Below are 23314 nucleotides of genomic sequence, written 5' to 3'. Positions count from 1 at the left end.
AAAAAAAAAATCACCTACGTTCAAGGGGAAGTTAGAGATCTACTCATGACGACTAGCAATTACATGACTGTAACTCATCTCTAGTTACAACCTCAGTGCTGGATTCCAGTTAACAGGTGAAGGACAGGCTCATAATCTATCACAGAAAACTGCATTTGAACCAGGGGAGTGATCACAGGATCCACTTGTGTATATTTTCAGTGAATTGTATAAGATTGTGATGATGATTCCTATCGTAGTTTTCTGTCAGTCCAGAGTCAATTCACAGAAATAAATACGTGACACCAGGATGCGAACAACACAGTGACAGTGCAGCTGAGCTTAGATGTCGTCTTTTAGCGATAATTTCTAAAACTGGTTGTCAAAGAAGCAGAACTTGTCATCTCAGATCTTTTTCAGTAAGATTCGACGCTGCCTGAAGATTATTTTTACAAGAAAGACATGACTGGAAAATGCCCCAAAGGAAGGAACTAAAATAGTTTTGCTTCATTTGGAGAAGTGTACACAAGACTCAATTGTGTAAGTTTACTGTACTTCACTCTGTGCGGGATGGGTATAATAAAATCCAATTAGTACGCTATCAAGGCATGTCACAGTGCAAGAACTACAAGGTAAAAAGAAAACAGCAAGGGATTCATGTGTGCCGCCCCTACAGTTGAAAACAAAATTATTACCTCCTCCTCAATGAAATTTTAGTTTGTTTTCTTTTTAAAAAAAAACAAAAACAAACAAAAAAAAAACATCCCAAGTGTTGTTTAACAGGTCAAGGAATTTTTAGCACAGCTTTTCCAAATGTCCTGGTTTTATTTTGGATGCTTACATTATTTAACTTTGCAAACAGAAAAAAAATTATTAACAAAAAACAAAAACTACCAGGGTCAAAATTATTACACCCCTAAAGAACTGACCTTTTTATTGAGCCAAACCACTGTTGTGCAATCATGTGCTTTAACTTTGTAATGCACACAGTATAAAAACTTCATTAAGGATTTGAGCTGTCACTTGAGAAAGCATCATGCCAAAAACAAAAGGAATCCATTAAGACTTGAGAAAAAGAATTGTTTATGCTTACAAATGAGGAGAAGGGTATACAAAGTCATCACAGCATTTCCAAGTGTCAAGAAGTGAAGAGAGAAGTCTCATCAAGAAATTCAAAGAGAGCCACACAGTACAGAAAAAGTCTGACAGAGGTAGGAAGCAAAAGATTTCAAAGACTCTGGAAAGAAAACTTGTGAGAGATGCTAGAACAACCACCAAAACACTAGTTAATGACGTAGCCGAGTCAGGAATTGTAGGGTCAAAGAAGACAGTCACTAGAGCCCTGCACAGAAATGGACTGAACCCTAAACCCTCCACTTCTACAGAAGTGGAGGGTTTAGGGTTGCCTTAGCAGACTGAAGTCTGCTAAGGCAACCTGGAGAAAGATTATGAATACTGGAAGCGTGTCCTTTGGTCAGATGAGACCAAACTAGAGCTCTTTGGCCACAGAGACGTTGCTTATGTTTGGAGAAAGAAGAGAGAGGCATATAACAAAAGAGCACCGTCCCCACAGTTAAACATAGTGGTGGCAGTATCATGCTGTGGGGATGATTCAGTGTGTCTGGAACTGGGAATTTTGTCGAGGTTGAAGGAATCATTAAGAAAGAAGGATATATGAAGATTTTGAAACAAAACATCAAGCAGTCGGCTGCAAACTTGGGTCTGAGTTGTCGCTTTGTCTTCCAACATGACAACGACCCAAAACATCCATATGCACAAAGCCCTGCCTTGAATCCCATTGAAAATCTGGGGGGTCAACTGAAGACCAGGGTCCATGTCAGAAGACCATCAAATCTGGAGGAACTTGAAAGATTTGCCAAAAAAGAATGGGATTCCTCAGGAGACGTGTCAGACTCTTAACACTAAGATGTTCCACTAAGGTGATAAACTATATTGTAAAAAAAATCTGTATTAATGCATGTGAAAACCTCTAACTTTGTACAGGCTAATGAAGAGTCAGCATTCAGTGTCAGCTGATAGTGAAACACACAGAAACTACTTTACTGGATTTGGGGTTTCTGAATTAAATTCCTTGTCAATAAAAAGCAGAAATGATAGCTTAAAATGAGGAAGGAAGCAGGAAGAGTGTGATCGACTTCATTAAAATGCTAAACACTTGAATTGAAAAAGAAAAGTCAGTTTTTACATGCAGCTCATTCACAAGTTTCTTGTTAAATCTTACATCAAGGTTGTTGGTCTAACGGATGAAATGATTGCAGTCACTATTTCATGATAATGGGCGTGATTGCAGGAGACAGATATACGATGTCATGACTTCTCTAAAATCATTATCTTTCTGGGCTCCAACTTGCTGCCAAATGAAGGGACAATATGCTGCAATACTTGGAACAACCTTAAAGTGAATCGTTGCACTGCAGACCTCAGCACTTTGTGGCACAGCTGAGGGATGTATCTGTTATCATTCCAGCGTCATGCAGCAATAACAGACTGTCATTGAGAGAGAAAAGATAGAATCAATTAAGCCTAATGGACCCATCGAAAAATTTCTACTTACAATGTCATTTTAAAATCGACCAAATGACAGCTCCGTTTTGACTATAAGGTAATTACCAGAGACACTGCAGCTGAGGGGAAATATCTGGTCTCACTTTAGAGGTTTAATCTCATTTTAATCTGGATTAGTTATATTAAGCAATACTTCTCCTCTCACCCAGCTTTGCAAAATAAAACAGTGTCCTTATCTGCTAAATAATCAGCTATGTTCACCAGTAAGTCAGAAATATTCTGTCTGCTGTAACAAGTAGGTCGTGTGCGGTGAGTTTTTATTTTTTTTCTTAACAGTCAGCTATGCAAGAAGACTCACTCACCGAAACTCACTTTATCATTCTGTAGAGTAACTTTAAGATTACGATATTATTACATTTATCGCAAAAAATTAAGCAAATTTTACTGACGATGCTTTATGATATCAATACATTAGGCAACCTACAGTATTTTTACTGTTCAACAAGAATCTCAGCTTTCACCGCTGCTTTAGAAGCTTTGTTTAAAAAAAAAAAATCAATAAATGGGAAACAAATATTTCTTGTGATGAGAAAAAGAAAGTACAACTGAATTCCCCCTTCACAACTTCAATTCAGTTCTCTTTAGTAAACTAAACATATGAGCTGTTAAACCATGTTTGGTTGGACTCCTGTGACTTTTTATTTGAAAAATTAAACCAGAAGAAAACATACTGGCACCCATTTTTATTACCACTTTCCAGGCAGTTTTTAAGTTCTGGTGTATTTTAACTAATGAGGGTGAAATCAGTTGCTTTTTCTTTTGTTAATCGCAGTATTTTTACCTTTGTTTATACAGAGAGAAGTTTGCTTTATAGCCTGTTAGCAGTTCACAGCATAACAAAGAGAAATTAATAAAACAGAAATTAGACACTCCGCAAAATGCAAGTTGCAGTAAGCAAATAGAAAACAATGATTGAGGATGTTCTTAATGTTATAGAGGCGCATAAATGTTTCTGTGCTGCACTGACGACAAATACAGTATTTCCTATCTGGCTTGGGGTTCCTGAAGTATCTAATAGTTGCTGGAATGTGTTAAGGACAGGCCAGAGAGCCACAGCAGCAAGGATGAGATATAAAATGGCAACTTTGTACAAATTGCAGATAAATAGATACATAACTGCAGGTTATTTTCAGCAGCAGGTATTAAAGCTTACCTGGAAAACCCAAATCCTGGGATGATACCTCGGTTCTTCCATCATGCAGCGTTGGTCAGCATCTCTTAAGAGTTTGACTGTGAAGAAAAAAAATACATATTGCAACATATGCAGTAAAGGAAACCATCACGAAGTTTACATTTTTTTAAAGTAAACTGGAAAGTCATTGTACTGAAATTCTCATATCGCTCATGACTTGCATCCATCTTTAGCTCTGTTCATTCCATCCCTTCTTTGTATGTACTAGCTCCATCTGTTTGACATATGGGGAAACTGCAACTACACATATAATAAATAAACCCTTTCAAAATATATGGAGTTTATATTTGACGATCTTCATACATGGGTGTAAAAACTGGTGACAAATTAAAGGAAAAACCTGAACCCTTGTTTGCGTGAACTTGTTGCCTTAGAGGGGCAATGCTAAGTTATTCTGAGTGATCACCTTCATCCTGTGATGAAACATTTCTATCCTGTTAAAAGAAGTCTTCTATGATGATGATGATGATGATGATGATCTCATTGAAAGGGCACTGAGGGGTCACTGAATGATTTGGTTAGTATGAAAATGACGTGAATCATATGTTCTGACCTTTACAGTCACTAGATCTCAGCAGAATTGAAGATTCTGGACTGACAGCGTCTCCTCCACCATCACCAAAACGACAAAGGAGGAATTAGCTTTTGGAGGAATGATGTTTCTTCTTTTCAGTAGAGTTTCTGAGACTAAAAACCAAGGAACCGACTAAGGAACAATGAAGCTGTTCTGGCAAAATGTGGTTGCCCAACACCTTACTAAGACACTTTGGGTTGATCTTTCCCTCAATTTGCCACCCACTTGCATTTACAGTGGCTGTCTAGTGTGAAGGCCCTGTTTAAAGCCACTAAGTACAAGTATTGATTGATTTAGTTGCAAATAATTTCTCCTAATTTGACTGAATCAGGATCCTTGTCACTGCTACCTCATGCTGATCTGGACATTTTTGCGACTTAGGTGCATTTAGCAGGAAACATATTTACCATATTAGCACAATAACTTATATGGCTCTATCTGTCAAACAACTCAACACACAACATTCAGGATTTTGGAACGGACTGAAATGTCTCCGCTGCCATGACTTACTCACATGTTTGACACAACGTGTGACCACAAACCATGTGGGTTTCAGTGGAATTTGCTGCATCTCTGTCTGCATGTATAATTGTGTATAACCTCACAGTTGATTGCAAATGCCACGAGGTCAACATGGGCGAATGTGTTTTGCCTGTCTGCATGCAGTGTGGTTGCAGAAATGAGTACAGCAGCGCATGTAGCATCGAGAGTCACTCACCTCAAAAACCCAACAGTAGAAAGCTTCCGTGCTAGAAAGTGAGACAGGCAGCTGTTGCACACTGTAGGAATTCCCACTCACTTCAGTATAACTTAAAGATTTTCCTGTTGTGTGGGTTTTGTTTTAAGATCCATGACATTTTCTATTTCGGTGGATACTTTTGGACTTACATAGGCTTAATCTGAACTGAATAGTTCATACACACTGACTCAGAAATGTTATCGGCTACTCTGTCACCCTTTTATGGTTTCAACAAATAAACTAAAATCTAGCCGGTGAAGTGGTCTGTGTAAAAAAGCACCAACCAATGCTTGTTGATCCCTCTAAAAAAAAACCTTAACTAATGATAGAATGACTGTCACTGATCATAATAATTAAGATGTTCTGAGATCCAGATATCACAGGTGCATGCATTACAAGTGTTTTCCACATAGTAATTTGAAATGCAAACATTAAAAGTATACAAAGACCACATCCTATTACAGGGGAAAATGTACTGACACCTTCAGACCACTCGTTATGAGTGTGGAAGGACGAGCGCCGCATTGTGGGAGGAAGTCTTACACTCTACTTTCCAAGCGTGTGCGCATCTGTAGGTGCAGCAAACTTGATTTGCAAGCAGCATAAATGAACGTTGACAGAGTCGGTGGTCTTTAAAAGCGCTTGCAGTGTTGAGCACAAATCATATCTGTTCCAGCTAAAGACACACAATGACAAGTCTCTCCTTCATCTCACTTTTTCTCCTAACCTTCATGGTGTCCACTGCCTCCGCTCAAGGTAAGAACAATAAATACATTTGTATTCATGAGCTTTTAGTTTGTTGGTGTATTATTTCATTTGTCATGATGATGGTGGTAATATGAGAATCTTGTGTTCTTATTCAAAGGTGGGATTGGAAACTGCTGTCGCAAACTTGTAGACAATCAAATCCACCGAGACCGGCTGAAGGAATACTACATAGAAGATTCAGCGTCTTGTCCTTTACATGCAGTGGTGTAAGTCAGAAAAACTAACTTCTCTTCTAGTGATCTATTGTGTTATAACACACTGTATTTCAGAATGAACCACAACGTTTTAAATAATCATCTACTCTTGCTGCAGCATGTTAGTAAATGTCTGTTTATTGTGCTGTGATTTTATAGGTTCACCACAATGAGAGGCAACAGACTTTGCTCTGACCCTGTGAAGCTGTGGACACAGACCAGCATGGCCTATTTGGATGGAAAGAATTGGCAGAAACAACATGTCACCCGAAACAAGCTGCACCACTGACTACACATTCACCCAGAACGTTAGCACTGTTGAAACTAAAGAACCACAGACGTTGAATGTCTTCCTATATCCTACCTTTCCTAATGTTTGTGAACTAATAATGACCTCTATTATATTTGCCTTTTTATGTATGATTTTCTGTTAAATAATGTTTATCTAAACTGTTGCATGAATGTAAATATGTATATAACTTTCACTGTATTTTATTACTAACTGACATTGGCTAATAAAAATGGTCTGAATGCAATGGCTAAAGTTTGTTTATTGGAAGGTTTAAAATAGATTGCTGTCGAGGTGTTTGATAGAGCAGAACTACAATCTGTGTCACAGCATTCTCTCTCCTCATCTTGATTTCTCATCTGTTTTAGTCCTTCATCTCCTTCTAAAGACCACAAAAGATGCAGTGACACTTTGAGAAGAGATGGTCAAGATTCTTGACATGAGATATGAAAGCTTTTACAGACTAGACTGGATTCCTATTTTCAAAATGTTACTTAAGTAGGCACTATAAATGAAATTTACGAAAAAAGTTATAAAACTAAATTAAATGTGCCCAGTGCATAGTAACATCCTCGAAGAGTGTTACTTTATTAGACATTCATTTATTAGATCATCAGCAATGATGCATTATTTAGTAATTACCTTTTTACTGTTCACAAAGCAGAGCTTACTTAAACTTGCTGATATACTATTACTGTAGGCAGTTCAATCTATTACAAAGTGACAAGTATTTCAGATATTTTCTATGTACAGTTTGTAAAGTAGCCAATAACTACGTCTGTAAATGTAACCGAGTGAATGCTTAAAGTGACAAGTGCCTGACATTTACAGTGCACTTATGTGCAGTATTTAAAAAACAAACATATTTTTCACCACTGCCCTCAGCAGTTTTCTTTACCTGGTCCAATTCTTAGTTACATTTTAACATATTTAAATTTAACAAAGAGGAGAATATTTGGCTGTTTGCTGCAGTTTATTTCAAAACACAGCGTGGTGAGTTCTACCTTAATAGAAGCCTGTAAGCTCTGATGTTCGAGTTATAATATTCTCTTCAGCAAACAGATCCATGTTTTTGTAAAATACTGTAATTCCAAAGCATCGATCTGAAATTTTTGCATTTTATACAATAGAAGGTTTTTGTTTTACAACAGTTGTAATATTGGCAAGTGTTTATTCTCTATGATAATGTTTGAAGCTACAAGGTTTCATTACAAGGTGCTACCAGGTGATAGAGAGAAATTATGCTGTATCATGTTTATGCTTTGTGATGAAACATTAAAAAATATACTTATTATGAGAAACATCAGAGCTGCTCTCTAACTGTGTCATTACCTTCTTATTCCACTCTCATGACACAAAACCCCTAAATAAAATGTCAACTCCACCACAAACCTTTCTTTAATTAAAATCTACTCTCCGCTAGTTCTCAGGACCGATAGTGAGTCATTGTCTGCGTTCTCATCTCGATCATTTTCAACAGTAATAGTAGCTGCCATATTCCACCTCCCCTCACTGTGATGCTACCACATGGTGGGCTTCAAGCTGACCAGGTGGAAGCTTTAGGGGCTTTCAGTTAGCATGTTTCCATCATTTAGCGGCAGTAACACTGTGATGTGTCATTCTAAAAAAAGAAAAAAAAAGGTTGTAAAAAGACACTCTTTACTATGTGTGGGCTGAAACAGAAAGTACAGTTCGGTCTCGCTGTGCGCTACAGCTGGAGAAGGTTGAAGGGGCTGAGAGTAAAGGGGGGAGGGGGTTTGAGGTCGGGTCGATGCAACGTTTGCTCAAACCACAGTGCAATGGGTTTTCCCTCTGACTAAATTAGTGGCCCACTTATGTTGCCTTTTATAAGACTGAGCGGTTGGGCATTTGAATGCAAATGTAATTTGCAACTTAAAATGTAAATAAACAAAAGTGTGAGCATAGTATAAGTATGGTTGCTATGTATAGTATGAGCTTAAACCTAGTGGTATAAAACTATTGGTGTGAAGACTTGTTTTATATCAGCGTATCTGTTATTCTTGAGCCAATATTTTATAAAGTGCTGTATAAAACATAGTATAAGATTTAGACAAAGCCCTGTGAAGTCATGTGAAACTATCATTTGGTATGTACGTGTGTGTGTGTGTACGTGTGTGTGTGTGTGTGTGTGTGTGTGTGTGTGTGTGTGTGTGTGTGTGTGTGTGTGTGTGTGTGTGTGTGTGTGTGTGTGTGTGTGTGTGTGTGTGTGTAAATGGTAGGAAGATGACAACAAACTTCTTCCCATTCTTCGGTGTCATCAGACTGATGTGGCGTGGAGCTGAGAGAAACAATGTGAAAGAACATTTTTTCCTCCTGATGGTTTGACCACAAAAAGTCTCCTCTGCATTGTACGTTACGAACAGACACACACGTACCTTATGTCAGAAGAGCTGCATTATATTATACTTGCTTGCTTATTTAAGATTTTGTAGTCACTTTTAATCACAATCATAATCCTGCATCTCTACAAATTACACTTTCTGAAATGCTTTAAACGTTTATAATATGTCGAAATATTTACTGAAAACAACTTCAATGTTGTATTATCTTCCTTTATATGCAATGAAATCCATGCAGGCCTGTTTTGCCTTTAATCCACACATTCAGTCAAGTGAAGAGCTTTGTAAATGCTCCACAATGTTCCCTACTCCTGTCGTGTGTTTGCAAGTAGCAAACTAAGAGTTTCATATTTCAGACTCAGTGTCTCGTATACCTGGAAACACTGTAGATGAGAACAGCGGTGCAAAACCAAAACAATGAGCTGAAAGATGCAAAAATTAGCCATGTCTGATGAATTATTGTAGATTCATCTCTATAACTGGCACCTTTTACATCTCATAGAAGTTTTTTTTCCATTATTAATACAGAAGTACAAAAGTCTTCCTCTAAACTATTATGTCCTTTTCTCTTTCCACCCAGAGGTGTATGCGGTCAGCAGTTTTAATCACATATATTTAGCGTTCCATCCCCACTGAGAGGTTTCATCGCATTGCGTTCAACATTCTAAGAAGAGAGGAAACAGCTCACCTATTAATGTTCTGCTGAGACGGACCACCACAAGCATGCATTTTCACGCATACACCTGCTTGTGTGATCATTCAGGATGTGGTGGTTGTAGTAGAATGGCAGACCCACGGGTTCAGATAAAGCCAAACCCAGCCCTGAAACAGAAAAGCAACAATATCACACAAATAGTGCTCACATTATTCACTCACATTGTTTACTACGCCTCTATTTATCTCTAAATATAGTGTCAATTTGCTGTCTTACTGATTTTACACAGAACAGTTGCTACAAAAAAAATGCTCATTAATATATAATAAAATACATCAAAAATATGTTGCAATTATTAATTTACTTCACTTATAGTAGAAGAACTTGTTCCAACTTCTGCAAAATATATTCTATACTCTAACATTATTCACTGTCACCTGCAGAGCTGTTTTTGTGGCATTTTGTGTGACAGCAAACTGACTGAACAGATGTTGTGATATGCAGAGAAAACATACTGATTCTATAATTGATCATTCTTGAAGGCAGTAAATAATTAGAGCAGTATATAACATTTTCTAATATTCCTCAAAGGAAAATTACCATAATTATCACAGCAATCACAGAGTCTTTTTCTCTGCACATCACATTACCACATCATGGTCTTGGTTTGATGTGGTGCCAAACAAATGCAGGCTCTAATAGACAGTCAGTGGTGACCTGATCACATGCTGGACTTGTGCATTACTAAATCAGCAAACAGACAAAGAATATTATTGCAGACCTTTAACAGAAGTGCTGGTGCAAACATATGATGCAAACATACTGTGCTGCAGGTAGCAACATGCTAGCTGGCTTGACATGTTGTTAGCTGTTGCTTGCTGATGATATTAGCTGGATATTATAGTGAATATAGCCTGCTGTGGAGAGCTGTGCTGAGCATATGGGTGACAGTAAAGAGGGGGTAGTGACGGGATATTGGAACACTTTTCACTTTTCAGCGTTCTTGGTGTCATGTCTAAGTCAGCAGGTATTTAGTGGGTGCAAATCTGTTGAGGTGACGCTTGCACTCCTGCACTCACACACAAATTCGCATTTAAACAGTGTTCTTATCTTTGGTAAGAAAGGTCAAGGGTCGAAATTTAGAAATTATTTTCAATATCAGTTGGATTGCTAAGTACTGACAGGATGAAAGCTGATGTTTCTGGGAAGAATTTACCAAAGTTGTGTCATTTATCTAGAAGCCTCTCTCTCGTTATTTATTTCATCTTGCTTATCAGAGTTACATACTCCGATATTTATTGCCGACCTTAAAGTGGATTAGATGAAGTTCTACATTGTTGCTTTTTCAAGAATCTACACTGTCCCTGCCTTTCTCTCCAGTCAACCCTATCTACTCATGGCAGCTTCAGCATAGCAGCTCACCTACAACTCTGCTCAACCACTGTAAATCTACTTGGCATTACACAGTGGCAAGCTGTAATACTGGAGTCATTCAGCCATACATGTTCGAACCTGAAACTGATTCTGTCGAATGATGATACTGAAAGCCCCACACTGCAAGTAGACAGACTCAATTCCTTTGGTTTGTTATGCATGAAACCGTGGAAGTCTGAATCCATGTGACTGTCACTGAAAAACTGCAGTTTCATGGTGGAAATGCTCCACTGTGGCTTTGACTGCTTACTTGACCCATGATACGTCTTGCAGCATTTATAAAAACACCCCATGGACTTGTAAGCAAGGTGAAAAAAAATTGGTTTCCACCAGAGGAGGCCTTTAATTGATTAACCATGAGAAACTTTCCCTCACCTGACAGAACACTGGATAACATTTAAGGTTCCTTTCAGCTCTCTAACTTTTCAAACTGTGAAATTTTTGACTTCTATAGAAACAGTTTGTGGCTTTCAGAGTGAAGTGTAGAGGAAAGTGATGAGTATCAGTGTATGTGTGCACGCTGCTATGTGTGTTTATAGTTGTTTGTAGTTGTCAGTGATACTGCAGACGTACTTGTTGCATTGTGGGCAGGGCTGTGGTGAATGGACTGTTTCTCATCTTTGTCTTGTGAAAAGTGAACTCATAGTTTCCACTCCCCATTGTGTGGCTGCAGTGACTACCCCCCATAGAGGTAGGTTAGGTGTTAGCAGGGGGAGAGGCAGAAGGGGCTTGTGTTTTATAAAAAGCCAAGATCAAAACTTTAATACTCATAAAGACACGGAGAGCTGCGCTAATTGAACGTACACATCAGGCCTGCCGTGTGAGCAACACTGCGTTTATATCTACCCCAGAAATCAGCGAGATTATATGCTGTGAGTGATACAGGCTGTAAAAGTGCTGAAAGATTCTACGCTGAACCTCTGACGGACAAAGCCAAGGTGTAATTCTGAAGATGCAGTTCGGTCTGGTTTTAGCCGCTCTCCTCTGTTTCACCACATGGGAGACTTTTGCCAATGCAAGTGAGTACTGCAGAAAAGTTGGAGTTTTTGACTGAGGTCTGAATGTTTGTCTCAGTAAAATGAATGGTACCTAATCTGCCTTTTTCTATGTGTGACCTTTTTAGCTCAGGGATCCACGAAAAACTGTTGTCTCGGATGGTCCGACACCAGAGTGCCAATTAGTCGTATTGTGAATTACACCATTCAGCTTGAAGGGATCTGTCCCATGAGAGCAGTTCTGTAAGTGTCTTGCAGTTTCACATTGTACTGAATTTAGCCATATGTAAACTTAAAACAACTATCCCTGTCCACATGTACTCTCCCATGTATATTTTCGCATAATATTTTATATGTCATCCTGCTCAGAGCACTAAAGAAATATATGTCTAATAGATTCAACAACTCCTTCCAGGAAGTGTGCCTGTCATTCTTAAAAATTCAAAAACCAAACTATCAACAGATGTCATTGGAACGACTTTGTACTGTAAAAAAATAGGTTCATAACAAGAACAATAGATTCCTGAGTAACAGGAGAATTTTTGAAATGCCAAATTTCTTACATTGAGCTAAGAAATTTCAAAACCTTAACCAACTATCTGCATGACTAGGTATCAATAAACGTAAGTGAGGATAAACGATTTTGTTCAGACTGTACTGCACCCACCAGCCACATTTCACCTGCCATGCCATTAACAGCTCACCATCAATTTCAGGTTACACACAGTGCTTGGAAAGACACTGTGCTGGGACCCTGAAAGCCGACAGGCAAAAAAAGCTATTGAGAAGGTGAACAAGGACAGAAAAGCGTTGCTCGAGGAGGGACGGAATGAAGAAGGATCCACAAATGACATGACACCAGCAGCATCTATGACACCAGCAGCATCCATGACATCAAAGAATGCATCCAAAAAGAGAGGCAGCAAAGGAAGGAGGAAAACCCTCAGGAGAGGAAGGAAGGGGCAGAGAAAACGTGCCTGAGGAATCACAAGACAAATCAAAGTGACCATGAACAGTCACAAAAACTTACATATCTGCAAAATATTATATATTTTTATTATATTATGACTATATCTTGCTGTGTGTTTATGTGATAGTGTGTGTGTGTTTATGGAAAACAGAAAATCATGTATCTGGAGCTTTTCTACTGTTAGTTGGCAATAAAATATTTTTCAGCCAATTTTGTGTTTGTGTTATAAACAACTGGAACATAATCAGAGCAAGCTGACAAATACAAGGAATCAACTCTGTTTCTTAGTAACTGCATGTTAGTAGACCTCATTGTGTTCACACACAAATGTCAGGAACAAACATGCAGAAAGGAAACCAACACAGACATACCCATAGACAGCGATAACAATCTAGATAAATAGAAACATCACAGCAACTGTTTAATATCGCAAGCCTATTAACAACAGTGCAAGTAGCATTGTTATGCAGTACTTGTACAGTTGTGTGCGAGTACCCAAAACAGCTGGGTAACCATTTCTATTGGAACCCAGTATTTTGTTTGGCGCTGTGGTCCATCATCCCTTCTTATAGAGCTTCACTAGTCTTACAAATACTACTGAAGCCTCACACATTTGCTGCATCGTTGAATGCCAACCTCACCACATTAAACAGTATACTCTGCAGCAAGCCAGAGATTTATAGTGTACACGCATCAGCTTACGCCAAAGTACAACAGAACTTCTTATTAATGGAGCTGCACATCCATAATACATTCACTCAGGTGGTTAAAATCATCTTTGGATCCGTCTCATGATTTAATCGGTGTGTGGAAAACTTTTTTATTCATGTACTGGTTTCACATCAGCACTCACAACTACTTCAACTGAAATTAATTAGTTAAACTGGGATTGTTGATCAGTGGATTCAGTCCCAAAAGACTAAAGTAGATCTGCAAGAATCATATCTGTATTTGTGTGTGTGATATAGTCTTGGTTGGGCTCTAACTAGAACATGGAATCCTGTGAGATGACCTTATATAATTCCTTATATACTAATGCCAAACTTCAATCTAATTCACTTTCAGGGGTAGAAAAGAAAAGAAGTTACCCTCTGGCTCATAATTCAAAGACAGATACGTTAAGAAATTACAGTTTTATCGATTTTGTAAAAGAACTGCAGAAGTGTCACCAAACTGTTATTAGAATGTTTAAAAATGCATCAAAACTTGCTGCTACATTAAAATAAAATCCCAAATGAACACAAAAAACAGTTTTATACGGGACTTACACTGTTTGCTGCTTTCACTTTCAGAATGAGTGAAAACACCTGTGCATGACCTTTGATGAAAGGGATGGTAGTGTTTGATGGAGACAAGACAGTTTTATTTCTGTGCCACATGACCACATCCAAGAAGAAAGGCATAAAAACTGAATGGAGCGAGGAAATAGTAGTTTAAGGGCTCACATAGAGCACAGATTGGGCATGAATAGTGTGTCCAGAAGGTGGTACGTGTCAGTGCTGGAGTTTTAACACGGCATTCACCCAAGCAGCCAGGCAAACCCACAATAAAATGGACTCAATTTATAGTTTAAAATGACAGAAAGAGAGGATGGATTAAAAAAAAACAACAGGAAGAGAGTGAATGGGATATACAGAAGGGGTGAAGGTGAGAGATAAACAGCAGCTCAGAGAGGATCCATTGAAATCCATTAAAGAGAATGTTGAAGAAAAACTGACAGACAAGTGAGAATCAGAGGAGAAGACAGGAGAGAGTGGAAACCTTCAGTATCTGCAGCCTGATGATCCTCAGCACATCATTATACCGGCGCTGCAATGACAACAAAAGCAAACAGCTGATTGGCTGCCCACCTGTTGTCAGGATGGAGGGCAAATATTGGCTTCGTGCCCTTGACTGCTTCACTCAGCAAATCCCAAAGCACACAAACAGCTGTCGTCCCAAATGTCCAATCATTAAAGTCAGTGAAAACTTGACTGGTGTATCACCAAGCACAAAAACCATACATATACACACAGTGGAGAGCATACTATATCCACAAACCCACACAAACAAGCAGACACACACATAACGACCTGCCTGTACCGATGTACTCTGCACTCTTATATACACACACATTTCTCCACACCTAATATCCTAGACTCATCATTATCACCTCTGTGGCAACCTGTTTGTCAGAGGAGAAATGCCTTACTGGATTATTCATTCCTCTCTTATTCATTAGTTGTTGTCCTGGGTAGCAGCCAGGGCTGCTGGTTGGCTGACAGCGTGGCTGATAGGAATTCGTCTCCTGATAAAGCAAGAGAGTGGAACGTAGCGTCGCAGGAAATTACAATCAATACTGACTCTCATATCCTCATCCGATATCGACCGCAAATGGCAATGAGAAGCACATTGTCGAGCCCCTATACATGGACACGAGGGCATGCTTAAACACATTTACATATGTGCATACACGGGGCTGTAAAAAAAAACTACACTACCCCACATCATCAGCATGTGAGAAATGGAATCAGGAAAACCAAACTCCCCTGCCTCAAACCACTACTTTCTGTTCACATTGTATACATTAACACCTACTCCTGCATGAGTCACACACCCTAAATCGTGGCTGTGTGACCTTACTTACAGCCGATATGGGACTTGTAGGATCAGGCTTAATCAGAAAAGAATGTTTCGTGATATGAAACACATCAATAGTTACTGCACAGCTTAAAGCAGATAACACACACCTACAGGTGGAGACACAACGTGAGTGGCATGTGGCAAATGAGACCAGTAATTAAAGGACTGTCTCATCAGATGGATATATTTAACTGTGTCTGCTCTCCCTGTTTAATAAAGGATCTGCTCCTGTCAGATCAAGCTTTAATTTCATCCTTTATCCAACACTGAGGGAAATGTTATTGATTCATTCTGGAAGATAAAGATATGTGGCTTTCTCATCTTTTTTTGTTGGAAATACTACAATCAGATAGACATCTCCTTTCCTGTTCATCTCCAGCTCGTTTCAAGTGAGAACAAACAGACAGAAAACTTCCATAAAGGGCTGCAACAAGGAGCTATATGTCTGGGTTTGGGTCTGAAAGATGTTGGTGCCTCAGTGCTACAAGCACAGTGGCTGTCTGGGGATGGACTGTTGGAAAGAGCAGTACACTCCAGGTCATTCTTAGAGCTGCAGAAGTGAGCAGAGATGTTTTTGATCTGTAACAGTGGAGCCATACACACCGATCAATACGCCGACCTTTCTCAGACTGATTGCATGATGTTCTGCTTTGCCCCCCAGCACCAGCACCCACCAGAGGTCCATCAACCATTGTTATTCTCTGCTCCAAATATGTATGACCAATTCTCTTCTTTTATCTTACTGTGGGACTTATATTGTGTTTGCTTCTTTCATTTTATCTCTGTCTTGTCTTCACACACACACAGGCTGAAAAAAGTTATAAAAATTATATAAATGCCGAAATTAAACCAGCGAGAGGTTGATCCTCAGCAAATGAGGGTCTTTGACCTGCTCCCCAGGGCCTCCATGGATAGATATTGTGTATTTCTATTCAATACCAGGGGATGAACAGAAATCCCACTTGGAGTTGAGAAACGTCATTTACTTCCCAATTAATATTTCAATTAACTAAGTAATTCGCAATTCATTTCCTGAAACCAGTGGGGTTGAAATGAAGCTGACCCCTTGCCCCGGTATCAATCTCTCTCACATTGACCCCTTCACATAAAGCTTCAATTGTGGATCAACCGTCCATTTAGGCAAAGCGTCAATAATCGACTTAAACTGGGGGCTGTATTACCATAGACATTAGCATAGACATTGCTCTCGTGGCTCCGAGGTGATTTGAATGTCTGTGAGAGGGGCTGACCCGCCCTGTGCCTCTGGCTCACGGTCCAGGGGACGCAGGAGCGCAAAGACTAATCAATAAGCGCTTTAATTACAACGGCCCTCTGCCTGCAGTTCTTCACGGTTGGGAGACGCGCAATGCCACAGCTGATCCAGCACGATCATTTCAGATGGAGTGGGTTTTCATCGCTTCAGTAACCTGTCTCTTTTTGGCCAGTGCTATTATAGACAGCAAATTGTCCACTCCTCCTCACAGATTTGGTAAAATGGGCCCATTAGAAGGGAGGTGGGGGTGCATTTTCTTTTCTTTTTCTTCTGTTACTGTTTTGTGTTGTTAATGGGGATTGGCCTAGTTTCTTCTGTAACATTTCCAACAGTATTCATCTAGAAATAACATTTGTTGCTGTTGATAGACTGTATTGCTATAATAAGGACAATAAGGAAAAAAAAACAATACTAGCTGAGAAAGGACTTACATTATTTCTTGATTTTGCAAGTCTTTTGTCCTCCAGAGGATGCCAGTGTTGAAATCTAGTTTTATTATCCATAATGTTGCAGCTTCTCATGTGGTGCACATTTACAAACAAGAAAAGCACTCAGAGAGTGCAGTACTCTGCCAATGCTGCTCAGTCGTATCATTTCCAATTGCTGAAATCTTGACAAAAGTTGTGGCAGAAATAACGTCACTATAGAATGTGGCCATTTAATATAGATGTACCCACAAACAAAATGACCTTGCACTGAGCACAGGCGTGTGTTATGCATGTGTACATTGTGTATGGATACCAAATCGCGTGACCTAAATATGTAGCGGGCGGCAGGAATTGATAAGACTCAGAAACACTCCCACAATTTAAACACTTGTTCCTTGTATAATTTCGGACGGTTAAGTCCCGATAGGTCCGCAACAGTCAAATTTTAGCAGGATCGCAATCATTTGATCGTCAGCAGGCAGCTGATGTAGCGTTCACTTGTAGTTCACTTGTATAGTTACAGCGACGCCATGCCGCTATCTCACAACAATACAGAAATCTTTAACAATTCTGTGGATCCAGACTACAAGCTGCACCACTGCAAAAATCTAATCCCTTGGTCCTTGTGTTATTTCTGATCTTCCCTGAAAATTTCATCCAAATCTGTCAGTCGGTTTTTGAGTAATGTTGCTAACAGATAGACAGACAGACAAATCAACGCCGATCGTCACATGACTCTGCCAAGGCTCCGCCTCCTTGACGGATTATTAAAATTGATGAAGTGCCTCAACCCAGCACGTAGGAAGAAGTTGGGCAGGCAGGGGGAACAGCTACTGGCTGGTTTTGGGGGTTTTGGTGTGGAATTTATATATCACATAATACATACACAACTAAATTTTGCCCGACAACATACAATTTGAGTGCATTTACCATTTAAAAAATGTGAACTTAAAGACTTCCATACAGGCTCTACGAGTTTCTTTGCTTTTTTTCCATTAGGGAAATTTTAATCTTGAATAGATGTGAATGTGTATTAGTAGAGTTCAGTTCAGTTTTCAAATCTACTCTCCTTCCAAAGGTGAGAAGAAAATCAGGACTGTATGACACGCATTAACATTAACAGAAATGACTTGCTTCGCTGCCGTACTGAACCTGAATGTGACTTTTGTGGATCTTACAGAAGATGTACAATAGTTTGTATCGTAACAAAGTATTAATATTTTTCATATATACATTTTTATGCTTTTTTGCTTCCTCAGAGTGTCCAACTGACCTTAAATCAAGACTTACAAAACCACCTCCATCTGTTGTCTCTTTTTCTTTCCGTTGTTATAAGTCTGACCACGTTGTAATCATCCAATAACAGAATGAAAACATGCAGGACTCATGCTAATTTTTAAATTCTGGAGATTTCTTATATGAAAAAGAAACTATTTAAAGGGCATTATGAATCATCACCAACAGACTGCTTCTCCACTGAAATGGAACTTGACGTAAACACATATGAGACAGCACAGCGCTCAGTCCTCAATCTTCTTTTCACTTTTCTTACTTATTCGCTCTACACGACTGATGAACACAGTGATCTACACTTCTGATATCCCTCTCTGCAGTTTCCTTTGTGGGCCTTCATATGGGTGCGCTAGATGGCGTACTTTCCCTGCAGAGAGACAACCAGCAGCTTGACAGCCTCTGAGAGAGTCATCCAAATTTAGCCCAGTAGTCTATTGTGGCAAAAATACAACCACTGCAACCCCTAGGCTATAGCTGACATTATTCTGCTCTTCATGGCAATACAATAAACTGTGAGGCCAAAAAGATAAAATGCCAGTTGGCTCTGAATAATTTAGACATCCCAGTCTGGATAATACAGTGCTAAAACATAGGCTACTAGTTTGGTATTATACCAAAAAAATGTTGAAAAATCTGCTGTGCATGTTTTTGCTCTGGTTTTCGGATCTGATCGACAGTCATTTGTCTCTCTCCGGTGCTGGCGTTTCTAATGAGGCTGTGCTTGAGCAACATTATTAGAGGAGGATCAAAGAGCACAAGTCCCTTTCAGACCACCAGAGCTCATTCATAACTCACTGCAGCAAGGTCTCCCTCTCCCTTCGTCCTCTCTTTATTTGTCTGCTTTGATCATACAGTCCATTCAGTCCATATCTTATCCCCTCGCTTCTTCTTTATCTCTTTTAGCGAACATGCTTTCTAGCATTCCATCTGTTAAGCACATGTCACATGATTGCCCCTTTCATCCCCCAACCACCACCACTTTTTTGTTTTTCTGCCCACGTAGTCGTCCCACCCTTCAAAACTTTCTTCGTACAGCCCTCTCTTCCCCCTGTGACACCCCACCATTTGTTCCTCTGTTAGGTTAAGCAGGGTCATATCAAAGCTTTAATCCCTAAATATGTGTGTGTGTGTGTGTGTGTGTTAGTGTGTGTGTGTGTGTGTGTGTGTGTGTGTGTGTGTGTGTGTGTGTGTGTGTATGTGTGTGTGTGTGTGTGTGTGTGTGTGTGTGTGTGTGTGTGTGCACGTGCACGAGGAAGCGCGGTGCCTCCTGCTTGAGCTAGATTATTCCAAGTTCCTGACCTCTGGGTGGTGAGAGGGGCCTGTGTTTGAAAACACAGGCACTTGTCTTTGTCTCTTGAACCCAGCAGGGGAGCTCAGTTTGGGGCCTCTGTTGTCAGGCGAGTCCACGGATGCACTCGGCCTGCTCTGGAGCTGCCGGTCTGTCCTCTGATCCTCGCCGCCGCCATCTTAATATTAATATGCCGTGAATGAGCAGACAGCTGGTTGAGCAGGCAAACACTCCCTGGACACATGCTCCAGCACACACACACACACACACACACACACACACACACACACACACACACACACACACACACACACACACACACACACACACACACACACACACACACACACACACACAAACACACAGAGAGAGAACAAGAGGATGAGTTTGGCTTGCAAGCAAAAACATTGATCATGAGTCCCCTAACTGTGAGTCAATCTGGCCCCGATAGCCATTCAAGTGTATCTGCTTGATCTGATGTTTCCCGATAAGAGAAATTCCTCCCAGGGTGTGTGTGTGTGTGTGTGTGTAAGCGATATTGATTACTGAGTGACATGGTGGTATCGATCCCAAGCAGCTGCTAAGAGTTTAAATGAGGCCTATAGCATATCATTAAATTGCTATGATAATGTCAAAGGAGACACCAGTAAAGTGTTTCTCCATATATGCCCCCTCTGGACAAAGGTAAATCTATGTGTACATGTTGCTTTCTCATCTTGCTGTCACTGTAAATGAATCTATTGAAGAGGTTAGAGGTTGTTTGGCCAGAGGTAAGGAAGCACTGCTGATTAGGGTACAATGGCCTCAACCTTACAGGAGCAGAGGATCAGCGTACTCTGACTTCTAAGTCAGAGACTTCTACATTTCTATCATGCATTTAATCAAAAAATAAATAAATAAATAGCACACACAAACAAGAGAAACTCAAAGCCACCCTGAGAATCTCTTCCTGCAGAGCTTTCAATGGCTCTGTGTTTGTTTGTGGCAGATTTTTGTGCACAGGATCAATATCTTTTCTTCTTTTGATGTTTTATCTCTTAGCTAATTTTCTTAAAGATGCAACAATTCTGTAAATGAAGATTCAATTGCAGGAAAATGCCTTTAAAGTTTCCTCTTGGAAAGCACTTCACTCCTTTTTCATTAGTACCATAAAAGCTTATATTTGTAACTGTCATTATTATCATTACTATTGCAATCTTCATCGCAGTATCCCACCCTGCCAGGATTAGCTGGTAAGTCTGGCTTACAAAAGCAGTATGTGTATCAACTTTTATGACAACATATCTAGTGCTTGTCAAGACAATTCTCTCAAATTTGATGGAAAGATAACAAATAGATCAGTTTGCCTCAGACTGAGATATATCAATGTGAGACAAACTGATGGACTGACAGATGAACAATGTCATCTATAGCAGGAGTAAGTAAGTGACCTGTCAGGATGAATATGTTTGCTGTCTGTTCATGTTGAACCTTCCATTTATGCCAGATGGATGAAGTGTTTTAATGCATTTTAGCCCTTATTCGATAGAGAAGAGTAGTGAGCCTACATAAATTCAGAGAGAGGGAGGATGACATGCAACAGAACATGCAGAATTGATCTGGAAACTTCCATCGTGACACTCCAGGATGGATTATTCTTCCATCTGTTTGGTTTGAGGAGCACTATAAATGATCCTGGCTGTATGCAAATGTACCTAACTACATGCAGGTTTCAAAAAGCCAAAGATAATTCCATGCAAGCATTTACAGAAACCCTCTGAAACTATGAATGTAATAGGAGTCCGTTTTCACTGGGTGGTCTAGATAATATTTCTGTAGTTATGCAGAGTGTCAGCACTGAAAAGCATCAAGCTCCCACTTCATACAACTCTGTGTGACTGTAGTAATTCCAGAGAAAGCATTCAAGGCCACTACAGTGCTGTTGTCACTGAGGAAAAGGTCTTTGTGTTTCCATTCACTTTGAACATTCAGGGCAAGGACATTTTTACACTTGGTTATACTGAGGAACACACACACATCTAAATACACTTCCAGGAGGCAGAGGTGCTGTGGTTATGAGCTGTGTTACCACAGGTAATGTGATCACGGCACAGACAGAATGATGTGTTTATATCGTCAAGAGTGAGACAGGAAGGAGGGAAGGATAAGGGGGACGCATACGGGAGGACAAACATGGTTTTAAAAAGTGCTAGAGGATTTAAAACAGTGGCAGACAGGAAAAGGTTGTAAAAAGAAAAGATACAGCAAGACAGAGGGAGGGAGAGTGAGAAAAAAGAATAACAGAGGATGATAAATGATGAGAATGAGAGGAGAGGACATGAAGAGGAGGTAGTCTCACTGTCAATCAGATTATGAACCAGTCATTTGACAGAGAATCGCTTTGACCTGAAACCTGGCGGATCACATTCGCTCCTGCACACATAGACACATTCACAGACGCACTCAGCATCGTTTCCACACAGCTGCATGGAGATAAATGTGTCTCACTCGCATCCAGTCTGGTGTTAAGTGCACGTATTAGGACGTATCAGCATTCATGCATGTGTTGTGTGTGTGTGTGTGTGTGTGCGTGTGTCTGAGTGTAAGTAAGTGAATGAGTAATGAGTGAGTGATGGATGGACGATAATGCACATTTGCCCTCTCTCACGAGGGCTCCAAGTGCTTAGATGTCTAGTCTGGCTCACACATACACTCACATCAAATTGTGTTTGATAAGACAGCTTTCTCCCTCATTCATTGTGCACCCTACATGAACGCTTCCTTTGCTGCTTCCTTCTTGTATTTACCTTTCGCGACATTTATCTCCTCCTCTGTCCCGTATCTCGAACCTCTCTGATTTTCCCTCTCCCTCTCTCTCTATCTGTCTGTCTCACTCTTGTTGCCTGATTCTTAGTAATGGAGCTAATTTGTTTAGCACACAGAGAGTGTCTGTCCATTAGCGCAGGCCTGTTCGTGCCAAGGGAGCTGGTGACAAATCACTCCAACGTGCGTATCTGCTCTGTGTACATAATTGCAACTGTATGTGTGTGTGTGAAGAAAAAGTGAAAGAAACTGTGCTTCTTGTGTCTATTTACAGTTTAATAAGACATGAATCAATTAGATTTTAACTTTGAATCAAATATTATGTGACGTGAACAGGCATGTGCAGCTTGGAGTCCTTGCTTTCTGCAAGACTCCAAAAGACATTTAGAGGTAGACAGACTTTCTCCACACCTGCACTTCACTTTATTGAATCAAGTCAGCACAGCAGGAAATTTGACTGGCTCTCTATTAAGTGAAAATGTAATAATGTTGGGTAGCCTTCTGCTTTTGCTCCTTACTACCTTTAAGTGCACAGAAGTGACTTAACGCAGCTCCAATTCCTGACAGACGCCATGCTGCTATGTTTAGTTACTGCGCACTGGTGTCATTTTCTTAAAATATCAAATATTTACTTTACTTTTTCTTTCAGTTAGTGAGGCTTGGTGGTGCAGTGGTTAACGATGGCACCTTCCAGGAAGAAGGATCTGGGTTTGAAGCTGCTGGTCAGCTGGATTCTTTCTGTGTGGAGTTTAAGATTTCTCCAGGTACTCCAGCTTTCTGTCACAGTGCAAAGTTACGCATGCTGGGTTAATTAGCGATCCTAACTTGGCTGTAGGTGTGAGTGTGAACGGTTGTCGTCTTTCTCTCGGTTAG

General features: G+C 39.9%; 2 protein-coding genes across 2 annotated transcripts; both read left to right on the top strand.

Annotated features, from left to right (window-relative positions):
• The first annotated feature begins 5623 nt into the window (after positions 1 to 5623).
• LOC111565511 (monocyte chemotactic protein 1B-like) lies at positions 5624 to 6568 on the top strand. Its single transcript, XM_023265609.3, has 3 exons — positions 5624 to 5826; positions 5936 to 6044; positions 6192 to 6568. Exons 1-3 carry the CDS (start codon positions 5760 to 5762, stop codon positions 6319 to 6321), a joined length of 306 nt encoding a protein of 101 aa, XP_023121377.2. The 5' UTR covers positions 5624 to 5759; the 3' UTR covers positions 6322 to 6568.
• Positions 6569 to 11456: 4888 nt separating this feature from the next.
• LOC111565507 (C-C motif chemokine 2-like) lies at positions 11457 to 12945 on the top strand. The gene is made up of 3 exons (XM_023265605.3): positions 11457 to 11789; positions 11894 to 12008; positions 12482 to 12945. The coding sequence occupies exons 1-3, from the start codon at positions 11723 to 11725 to the stop codon at positions 12744 to 12746; spliced, it is 447 nt and encodes a 148-aa protein (XP_023121373.2). The 5' UTR covers positions 11457 to 11722; the 3' UTR covers positions 12747 to 12945.
• The last annotated feature ends 10369 nt before the right edge of the window (positions 12946 to 23314 follow it).

The sequence above is a fragment of the Amphiprion ocellaris genome, chromosome 10 (assembly GCF_022539595.1).
Source record: "Amphiprion ocellaris isolate individual 3 ecotype Okinawa chromosome 10, ASM2253959v1, whole genome shotgun sequence".
Lineage (NCBI taxonomy): Eukaryota > Metazoa > Chordata > Actinopteri > Pomacentridae > Amphiprion > Amphiprion ocellaris.
This window is presented reverse-complemented; position numbering and strand designations above follow the sequence as displayed.

Coding starts and splice junctions, on each gene's coding strand:
- LOC111565511 (XM_023265609.3), top strand. CDS start 5,760: ATGACAAGTCTCTCCTTCATCTCACTTTTTCTCCTAACCTTCATGGTG. Junction 5,827..5,935: donor GTCCACTGCCTCCGCTCAAG/GTAAGAACAATA, acceptor TCTTATTCAAAG/GTGGGATTGGAAACTGCTGT. Junction 6,045..6,191: donor TGTCCTTTACATGCAGTGGT/GTAAGTCAGAAA, acceptor GTGATTTTATAG/GTTCACCACAATGAGAGGCA.
- LOC111565507 (XM_023265605.3), top strand. CDS start 11,723: ATGCAGTTCGGTCTGGTTTTAGCCGCTCTCCTCTGTTTCACCACATGG. Junction 11,790..11,893: donor GGAGACTTTTGCCAATGCAA/GTGAGTACTGCA, acceptor TGACCTTTTTAG/CTCAGGGATCCACGAAAAAC. Junction 12,009..12,481: donor TGTCCCATGAGAGCAGTTCT/GTAAGTGTCTTG, acceptor CATCAATTTCAG/GTTACACACAGTGCTTGGAA.